General features: G+C 33.1%; 1 protein-coding gene across 1 annotated transcript; it reads left to right on the top strand.

The window, feature by feature from the left end:
- The first annotated feature begins 9,162 nt into the window (after positions 1-9,162).
- On the top strand, positions 9,163-11,244 carry LOC131603664 (transcription factor MYB86-like). The gene is made up of 3 exons (XM_058876074.1): positions 9,163-9,406; positions 9,496-9,625; positions 10,119-11,244. Exons 1-3 carry the CDS (start codon positions 9,274-9,276, stop codon positions 10,813-10,815), a joined length of 960 nt encoding a protein of 319 aa, XP_058732057.1. The 5' UTR covers positions 9,163-9,273; the 3' UTR covers positions 10,816-11,244.

Below are 11,244 nucleotides of genomic sequence, written 5' to 3'. Positions count from 1 at the left end.
CTATCTCATATGTATACTTAGTTTCCTATACATAGAACAATGAATCAAAATTCTATTAATTCTATCAAAAATTGTGTCCTCAAGCTATTTTTGGGAGAAGATACACTCATTCCGCGCCTTCCACAATTCATAAATCGTCTCCGCCACGACAATCTTTATAACATAAACAAAAGGAGTTATATTATCCTACTCTCAAAACTTTGAGATCTAAACAAAATAAAATCAGAAAACTCCAACAAAACAAAGCCAAGCAAATAAAAGCGAACATTCCCAACCCGATGTTACATGGTCAGAGCAAGACCCTACTAATAAAACTACAAACTAATGGAAGTCGCTCTAAGAGATATCTTCCACTTACTTTAGCCAATATTACTCTTGAGTATCTGCACGATGCCTATGTGAAGTCAACATTCAAACAAAAAGGGGTGACAAATCACAATCAATAATAAAAGGCATATATTACAAGGTAGGAAATCAATTAAAATTCTCACACCCAACTCACCAAGCAATCATAACTAAACAAATATAACTCAACAAATGTACATATAACTCGTTATGAAATGCAACTTGACTATGCAACTCTATGCATATGGATGTGATACCAACTCCACATTTAATCCTTTATAAAACCAGGTCCCCATTTCTGAACCCATGAGCCCTATCTCTGAGCTTGGGACAAGCTACTAGTACCATCTTTTGAACTAGCGAACATGCCTCTTGACACAACTCAACATGAATGCAAGGTCATATTCACAAAAATCAATTCGCTAAGACCCCTCTTTTGATCCTAACATACACGTATTGACAAACTCACATAATCCTCTCTTCTGGATTACCACAACAACTCAACACAATACTCAACATATCAACACAACTCAAGCACATATAATCATTAAACTCGATAAAATTATTGTTTCTCATAATATGCAACTCACCTTTAAATCAATAATACACAACAACATATCAATTATAATCATCATGTATAATACATCGATTCATACTCTTAACTCATAAATATATTAATTATAGCATTCACGATCAACAACACGACAACGATACATGTAATTCTCATAAATTAATCATATTATTACAACATAGAAAGTCCATGATTTTATTTTCACTTGATAGGAAATCACGTTAGCTTTCTAATGCTTTAAACAAAATCTCGTTTGGACTTATTGATTAAAAGTTATGGCTAAAACATATCAGAATGACTCAAATAGTAACTCCAACAATTCTAAGGTAACAAATCTCTCTTAAACTTATCAACATAACTCTAAAACTTATAAGAGCTGCTCAAAGACAACTCTAAAACATATCAAACTACCAATTACACTCGATTACCTTTAAACAGCTCAAGGCTACTCAATAACAACCCTAAATTCATCAAACAACCTCAAAATCATGCTTCCTACTAATCAAACATCATATTCAAATAATTATTTAAAATATCAAATAAAGTCGAAATCAAGAAAATGAATATATTCCGGAAAGTTTAGAGAGTCTATTTTAAGAATATGATTTTTATTTCAGGACTTAATACACCAATCGATTCAGTTTAATGAAACAACAAAAACGGGTACTCACATCGGGCAGAATGTTTCACCTGAATTTAAAATGACGCCAAAAATTATATACTTATGAGAAAATTATGAAAAATTTTAGTTGAAAATATCATTAAACCCTATTTCCAATGCAACTAAACGCAACCCAAACATTCTCATGAGACTCTAGTTACACTTCAAACAAGCTGACTAACACATGACCAAAATCGTCAACATTTATGGTATGAAAACCATATAACCACTAATGTTGTAGCACTCCTAAACTCAATTTATTCACTTAGACATAAATATTACCCCGTTATCTTTCTAACGCAACTGATAGGGACTCAAACGAACTTACGGAGCTCAAGATATGCACAAAACAAATCGATAAATACTCTCCCGTGTTTTCCTGCAATTTTCTTACGGAAATCTAGCTCCTAAACCCAATTTCTTCTACCCAAATATATCTCCACTCCTTTCTAAATATGGATTCCTAAACTTTCACAACTCCCTAAAACCTTCAAACATCATCAATGGTGGAAAATACACAAACACATCAAAACAAAATTTTATTCACACATTGACACATGAAATTCAACACTCATAACAACACAAAATTACATAGAATCATCAAATTCAAGATCATCAACAAAATTCATTAATCCTATTGGAGATTAAGGACTCCTGTACTCTACCCATCATGCATAAGCCATTTTATTAAAATTTATTCTCTCCCCTACCTTAGATTTCTCTTGCAAATTCTTCTAAGCTTCTCCAATGGTTGCTCTTTCTATGCTATACTTTTCTCCCTCTTCTCCTTGCCTTTTTTCACCGTTTCTCCTAAGAATTCTACGTACTTCTTAACTCTTTCCTTCTAATTCTCTTTTTACAATAAAAACCTAGTCCCTTAGTTAGGATGTTCCTACTTTACACTTAATTTTCTCTCTATTTCCCACCTTGCCCTCCATATCTCCGCCACTTCAATTTTCTTTTTATTTATTTATTGTATTTAAATAATAAAATCAAATTATTATTTTAATTAATAAAATAATTCTAATTTATTCTATTTATATCTAATTACTCTCCACACCCCACCATAAGGCCACACACCCTCCCTCTCCCCCACATTTAGTTAATCCCCAAAACATAATAATTAAATAAATACACAAAATTATAATTAAATTGAAATAATATAATTTACTGAAACTGGGGTGTTACAAACCAAGAAAAATCACCTCACATATTCTCTATGGTGCACATATATTCAGGGTGGTACAAGCAAGAGAAAAGTTCTCATATCCTTATCTGGTATTAAGAAAGCAGTTCTCTCTTCTATTTTCCAAGTGTGTGTACTATTCAACATATACTACTGCGGAAAATCCATACCACAATGGTTGGAAAAGAAATACCACAATGCTTAACCAACCGTTGTGAGGTAATGGATGATTATATGTCTGGTGCTTTCCACCACGGTCGCGAGACCGTGAATATAAGTCAGAGTGCGTACTATATATCACAACGATTACACTTATTAACTGTTATGATATATATATATATATATATATATATATATATATAGGTACTGGATTCGAAACCCATCAACAACAAATTGTTTGGAATATAAATAATATTTCATCATGGTTACAATAAATAACTGTGGAAAGTACCTAGAGTTTATTATATAATATGTAGATTGCTTATTTTTTCATACGCATCACTAAAGAAATACAACCATTCAAATTGATGAAGAAGTATATAATTTGAAAATTAAACTATTCTTGAAAAACAACTTAGACAAACCACTGTTTTTCGAAGTGAATGCATGACAAAACTCATATCTTGCTCTTTAATATTTAGACTATGGTTCAATGGTCTAATTCATTCCTGTCATTAATTTATCGGCCAAGTCTACCTCACCATCGTCATTTATCATCCTAATAATCATGATGATTCGTGACGATGATGAGGTAGACTTGACAAATAAATTTATGTTATTCAAACTAAATTATAACACAAGTTATCGATGCAATGGAGGAATCAGGTCAGAGAATCACATTCCAAATGTTAAAGAGCGTGATATGAATTATGAGACGTATGTGATTCGAAAAACATTGATTGATATGTTGGTTTTCAAATACAACTTAATTTTTAGATTATAAGTTTCTATGTCAATTTAAATGAATTTATTTTCAGTGAAGGGTTAGTGAAACAAACAATCTACATACAGTATAATAAACTCAACTTGATCTTGTGTTAATCTGCATAATAATTTAAAGAACAAAACATTGCTAAGTTACAAGAAAGCCTTTTTCTTGTGACTTAGCAATATTTTGTTCTTGTTCTGAGAACATTAATGAACAACAGTAACATACATCAACATTTATCAATAACACAACAATAACATACAACAACATTAAAAAACATACCTTTTACAAACAAAACACTGACAACATCCACAACATACAACAACACAAGATATAATAAAATGTTTCAAGAATGCACCTTTTATTTAAAACAATCGTGGAACTGGAATCAATGATGAAGTTCATCTAGATTATGATTCTATGAAAAATAAATACAAGGTGGATGAAGTTTACACAATAGCATCATACTTCTTGTATTGTTTTTCATATCAACACAAACTATATGTACCATAGCAAAAATATGAGCTTTGTTAAGATGGTTTTCTTCTCTCACTTTCCCTATAAGTAAAAAAAATAAACACCATGACATTAACATCATTACATGGAACATTCACCAAATGAAAAAACGAGAAACCCTTTTTAACAAGAAACGTAAACAAAACCGGAGCATAAGTTTAATGAACGAACCTAAAGGTAGCAACTGGTGAAGACAAATCTGAAGGTTGCAGTATGTGTGATGAGTGACATGGATGTTAGGGTTTTCTTTAGAGAGAGAAGAGTGAAATGTGTTAGCATTTTCTTCTGAGAGAAACAACTGTTATGTACTGAGCGAGAGATACTTTCGCTTATATACTAAAAAATATCACTTTTCATCATGGATAACATGATGAACTATGATAAAATGATTGGACTTTACGCCATGGTTAACTAAATTAACCATGGTGATATACAGGGACATTACCTTTTTGTGACGATAAAATGAGATATTGAAGGAGCTTGGAATCGAACCCTGTAACTCATGATACATTTCACTATGGATATTAACATTCACTATAGTGAAATATATTTTAGTAAAAATAAAAATAAAAACACCCAAAAACGAGATCCCACCATGATTAACAAAAGGCGTTGTAATGTTGTTTGACGAAAGGTGTTTTCCGTAGTAGTGATGAGTCATAACTAGGAGAAAACCAAGAAGACTTCCTCTAGGAAGAGATTCAATATCGACAAGGCCATTGAGAGGTTTCTTAAGGATGAGAGGAACAAGAACAAGGGAGGTGGTTCCACTACTGCTGCTAATGTGAAAATCCATTGTGGACCATATGTTGGAACATCTGGAAAATGGAAGACATATGTGTCCAAGATGAAGACTTTGATGAAGAAACTAATGCAAGAAAGTGACTCGGATGCTGATGTAGATTGAGTTACCTTCATGGATTCAGTTAGACATGAAGACTGATGGATTCAATGGTGTAGGGAGCTTCTGATCCAGAAGATTGATGAATTATTCTTTTTTAGTTCAATTTTCATGCCTTTGTATTTTGGGTTTTTTTAGCCACTTATACTATTTCACTCATACTCATTTGCGAGCTTTCTTCTTCCTTCCTATTTTCCTTAGATACGATATTGTCTTGGGAGGAAATTACAAATAAATTTCCTTTCTTGATTAAATCTTTGACAAAACCTCCAGTTGTACGCAGTCTTCTATGTTTTGGATATTACACAAGTGAAAATGATAATATCAAGATTTGTACACTCCTAGACATTCTTGAAGTGGTTTTGGTGTTACAACTTGTTCTTGTTTAAACTCTGTGTTGATGCATTCTTGCAAGATACACTCTCTTTATACGTTCAATGATGTGTGATCTTTGTATCAGAGGGGAGTGCTCCCTTAGCCTCTTGGTAGGCTCGTGAATATATTTTGGCTTCGCCCCTCTTTTTGTTTCCTTGTTTGGTTTCTTCGTTTTCCCTTCATATTGTTTCTTCTTTCTCAAACCATGTGTCATAAATTTTTTTATTGAAGGTGAGCTTTACCTCGTATTGTATAAACTTTTCGGCCATTGCTAGTGGATTGTTAAAGATTTTATTGGCCCTGATTCCAATACTTTCGAAAAATTTGGACCCTTGGTTGAGTCTTAGAGTTAACATGTATTTCTTCATCTTCTCGTCAGTACTTATAATTTCTATCACTTCTCTATTGAACATCTAAATATAGGATCGTAGCGGCTTGCCTTTCCCTTGTCTGATGGATCTCAAGTTTTCCACGAACATGGGATGCCTTCTCGATACCGTCAAGTGTACAGAAAACAAGTACTTCACGGGATCTAAATTTGCTGAAAGTATTGGAACTATAGGGAGATGTCATCCGTGCATTTCACAGTGTCGAGACGATAACCTAAGTCAGTGGAAATCCTAGGATCCATTAGACAAAGGAAAGACAAGCCAATACGATCCTACATCGAGAGATTTAACGTAGAAGGGATACTAGTTAAAGGCGCCAACGATGAGAGAAAGAAATATTAGTTAAGTCTAGGAGTTCAATTGGGGTCCACATTCTTCGGAAGTGTTGGAATCAGGGGCTGTAAAACCTTTAACAATTTGGACGAGCTTCATAGATAAAGGAAGGACGAGTCATTGAGAAGAAGGGAGAATGCCATTTATTCAACTTTTAGGGGAGAAAAATCACATTTTTTTAATATATTTTGGTGAAGAAGAGATGTATGTGTATAATTTTTTAATTTTAAGTAGCGTCAAATGTGATTAAGTTTGAAACCGCGACATTCTACTTATTCCCCTCTAAGGGGTAAAATTATGGTCAATGATAAAATAAATGTCAATTACTAAAATATCCTTATTAAATTAGCGAAAAGAAATAATTAATATCATAATAGTATTTTAAAATGACAAATAATTTAAAACAAATAAAAAAAAACAGACGAGGGAGTAACACTATTGATTAACTTTATTAGTATTTGTAAAAAGTAAAAAAGTGACACTTAAAAAGGGAGGAAGTATCTCTTGGAAAAAAAGAAAATGTAATTTAATAAATAAAACAAATTCATTAACAAAATAAACTTTACAAAATACAGTAAAAAATGTTTTTTTTAATGTAGTGGCAAACCAACTAATTTGTGTGAGCTCAAAGTTTGAATTTGCCCCGTCTAAATTAAGGAAGTAGAGCCAGGACAGGGCCTCCATTTGTTTTGCGACCCCTACCCTTCTAAGGGTGGTTACTGTCCTTGCACCACTGCATGTGACTGCTTACAGCGGAGACTTGACCACTAACAGTTTCCCTTATTGGGAATCTAAGCATTGAAATTGGAGTAATGAAGCAGCGAAAGAAAATTAAAGCCACAAAAAACGAAACAAGAAAAAACCCATTGACAGATTTTACTACCAGCAGCAGCAGGAGGGGGTTTCATTGATGGCAAATGAAACTGATCACGTATTCAATCTTGAATTGTGTGACCATCACAGAGAAACCATGTGAAGTGAATAACTAGCTGCTCTCCATCAAACTTAACTAAAAAGAAACAAACTAAATGTTGATATCAAACTTAAGTGGTAAATATATCGTCAACGAATAGATTAACTGGCCTTGTTCTTCTAGACTCTCTAATCTAACACTAATAATATTGCAATACTATATACTATAGCCTGTGCAGGGCCTCCATTTCTCTTAGCCAAAACTCTACCGTGGCCAGGTCTCCATCACCAACTGAGAATCAATATACTCTCATTCCTAACCACTCAAATAATTGAATGTGAAATTTGTGTAAAATCTATGTTACTACTTACTACAACAATTTGATTTGTTTAATAACTCATTTCTTTAGGCTTTTCATAAAAATGATATATATATATATATATATATATATATATATATATATATATATATATATATATATATATATATGAACAAATATTGGTGGATGATTTTCTTTTGACTATGCTGAGAATTATCCTTTTATTGAAGGTTGATCATTGGTGTTAGTCATTTAGAAAAGTGACGTTTACTCGGTTGTTTTTATCTATTGTAATTTTTTTAAGCACTTTTAAAAATCTCACAAGCTTGATTAATAGCTAGTTGTCACTCACGCGTTCATATCTTTTTCTGTCTCAGTCATTATCATTATTGCATGTTAAAATTCAGAAAAAGATTTTAGGAAAAGAAAAAAAAAGGAAGAAGAGAGGAAGTACTATTAATTATGAAGACAAAACTAATGAAAGTACCTTTCTGTTTCTTCTTTATTTCCAAAACACTCAAAATCAATTTTCCTTTTTCTTTTTGTAACCACTAAAAAAATCTGAGAAAACAATATGCTTTGAAAAATAAATTAACTTGAAAAAACAAATATCAACCACTAACAAATTTAAGATACTAGGGAGAAGAGAATCCATTTGCTCCATGATGTCATAATAACTATGCTGAATAATTGCAGACAGGAAAGTGGTGCTCAGTACCTCTACTTTTCTTTTCTGCAAATCTTATTAGTGGTAACTTGAAGAATTTTTCTAATTTTCTTAGACGAAACTATAATCAGGGGCAGTTTAATAGTCCAGCAAACATGGGCATCTCAACCCCTTTTTTTTTTATTCCCCCTATTTAATATCTATTTTTAGATAAAACTAGAGACAAATTTAATAAAAATAGAGTGTGAAAATTACTAAAACAAATGAATAATCAATTGTTCAGTCCAATTAATTATTTTTTGTCTACACTATCTAAAATTCCTAACTCCGCTACTGACCATAATAATCATTAAAATTCACACAACCCTAAATGTTAGGGTTTAAACTAGGGGTGGCAAAACGGGCCTGACCCGCGAAGAAAGTTCGTTTTGCCCGCACTTTTTTGCAGGGCGGGTAAGATTTTAGACCCACTCTGTTTAATGTGTCCGTCCCGCCCCGTCCCGTTTTTTTACGGGCTTTTGCGGGCATGAGTTTTTTCAACAATTTTACTATTTTTAAGCCTAAAAGGTTGAATGACCGCAGACTTTCTTCGCTCCGCCCTCACTTTTTTGCAGGGTGAGGTAAGATTTTAGACCCGCACTTCTAAATATGCCCGCCCCTGCCCTATTTTTTTCGCAGGCTTTTGCAGGGCGGACCTAAACGAGACGAGCATGTTCGTTTGCCACCCCTAATTTAAACTCTCTGATGATCACGTTCAATCTAATAATGGCAGTTGAGTTAAAGTTTGCAGAAAACTCAAGATTAATGTATGATTATTAATAGTAGTAGTGAATTAGTAAAAGGAAAACACTTATCATGGTGGCATGATGTACGTAGAAAGTTCGTGATTACACACATAGAATACTAGCTAGAATATAGCTATAGGTGTAGCCATTACGTAGGTAGAGTTTTAGTTGATGAAATGTCATTTTAGGGTTAGATGAAGGATTGGGTCCCTAATATATTATGGACCCCATCATGATAAGGTTCAGAAATGTATGTCGCCAACTAGGGCATGTTATAAGTCCCTCCATTACTTTTCATCATTTAAATAAAAGAAGAGAGAGAGAGAGAGAGTTAACATCTATTGCTTATACTCTCCAGGCATCAACATAGGTATAGCAAGAAAGATGGGTCACCATTCTTGCTGCAATCAACAGAAGGTTAAGAGAGGTCTTTGGTCCCCAGAAGAAGATGAAAAGCTCATCACTTACATTACCACTCATGGCTATGGTTGTTGGAGTGAAGTTCCTGATAAAGCTGGTCAGTGATCACATCTTTTTCTTTTTCATTCATGATCATGTTCATCTTAATTTATTTTTTCTTCTTTTCTACTTTGAAATAATAATTAGGGCTTCAAAGGTGTGGTAAGAGTTGTAGACTGAGATGGATAAATTATTTGAGACCTGATATAAGAAGAGGAAGATTTTCACCTGATGAAGAAAAATTGATTATTAGCCTTCACAATGTTGTAGGCAACAGGTACTACTTCATTTCTTCTTAATCCAATTTTCATTACACTATTAGTACCACTTGTTTATGATTTTTAATTGTAGTTTTTATCTCTTAATCATCAACTTTTTCCTTATAGATTTCTCTTCTTCAACCTTTCTATATTGTATTGATTGAATTGAATGTATGTACATCTAAGAATCCAACAAATAGCCTATTCCATAGATATCCTTTCGGTTTCACTTTCACCTCCTGACCGAGGTGATAAGCTGTTTTTCACATCGGTCAGTCGCCCGATGTGAAAAGTGACCTGCCATAACACCTTACCTTATACTATTAGAAAGCTAACCGATGTGAAATGTCTTTTATGTAGTAGTGTAGGATATAAAATATATTGAATTCCAATTAGGTTTTCGTGAATAGGTTTGAATCAGAAGTTAGGTTAATCTTGTTTGATAGATACAAACTTTGTAGATTTTGATCTTATATTTTGTGATTGATCATATGGGAAATGTGCATGCAGATGGGCTCACATTGCAAGCCATTTACCTGGTAGAACTGACAACGAAATAAAGAACTACTGGAATTCTTGGATCAAAAAGAAAATCAGAAAGCATAACTCACCTTCTAATTCATCAACCACCACCAATCTTACACAAAACCATGTTATTGATTACAATTTCAATATCAATAAACTAGATCAGAATATTGTAACAACACCAAAACCATCACCATTTCAAGAAACTACCTTGTTTTCTCCAACATGTCCTTTGTTCATGTTTGAGCACGGAACATCAACAACAACAATAACAGCAACAACAACAACATCAACGCAAAATAGTAGTATTAATCTACAAACAGATCAATACTTTCAAGATTCTGTACTAGGTTTGAACTCTGAAGCATGGAATCAAGTTCAATCATCACTACCTCCTCCAATATCAACAACTTTTACAATGGACACAATGAACTATCTACCACCTTTGATAGAGAATGTGGAAAACATGGTGGATGAGGAAGTTGGCGATCATAGACAAGTACAAGAGTTGAACAACATTGATCAATGGCATCAACAACAATATCCTAACAACAGCTTTCTCTTTTGGGACAACATTGTTCATCTCGGTGGGGAAGAAGAACAACAACTAGCACCAAATTCATCATCAAATATGGGAACAAACAGTACTACACTTTCTCCTTTTCCTTCTTCATCTTTTTGAGATTTAACAATTAATGATTTGTGAAAAAAGTGTCCCTACTCTTTTTTTATTTTTATCTTCTTTTGACAATTCTAACTCGGAGAAAAAAAAATTCATGATGGTCCATGCCAGGCTTTCGGAAACTTGCAGGGATTGTTCTTTTCCTTTTGATGATATCTTTTTCAATTTTCTATGTACCTTTTGATTGCTGATTTGAATGTAAAGATTGTAAAAAAAAGTGAGTGAAGTAAGATACATGTCATGTATAGCCATGCATGCGTGAGGTTATTGGTGTGTGTTTTCAGACCCTTTAGAGGGAAAAATTATAATTATAATAATCATAATAAAGGTGATTGGTACTGGTAGGTAGAACTTAGCAGAGTTTGATTTTGAAGATACTATATAAAGCAATATTTCATCAGTTAAATATTCACTCAATATTTGAAAGTA

Source organism: Vicia villosa, linkage group LG5, assembly GCF_029867415.1.
Source record: "Vicia villosa cultivar HV-30 ecotype Madison, WI linkage group LG5, Vvil1.0, whole genome shotgun sequence".
In the NCBI taxonomy this organism is placed as follows: domain Eukaryota; kingdom Viridiplantae; phylum Streptophyta; class Magnoliopsida; order Fabales; family Fabaceae; genus Vicia; species Vicia villosa.
The sequence above is the reverse complement of the archived record's forward strand: the minus strand, read 5'-3'. Positions and strand labels throughout refer to the sequence as shown.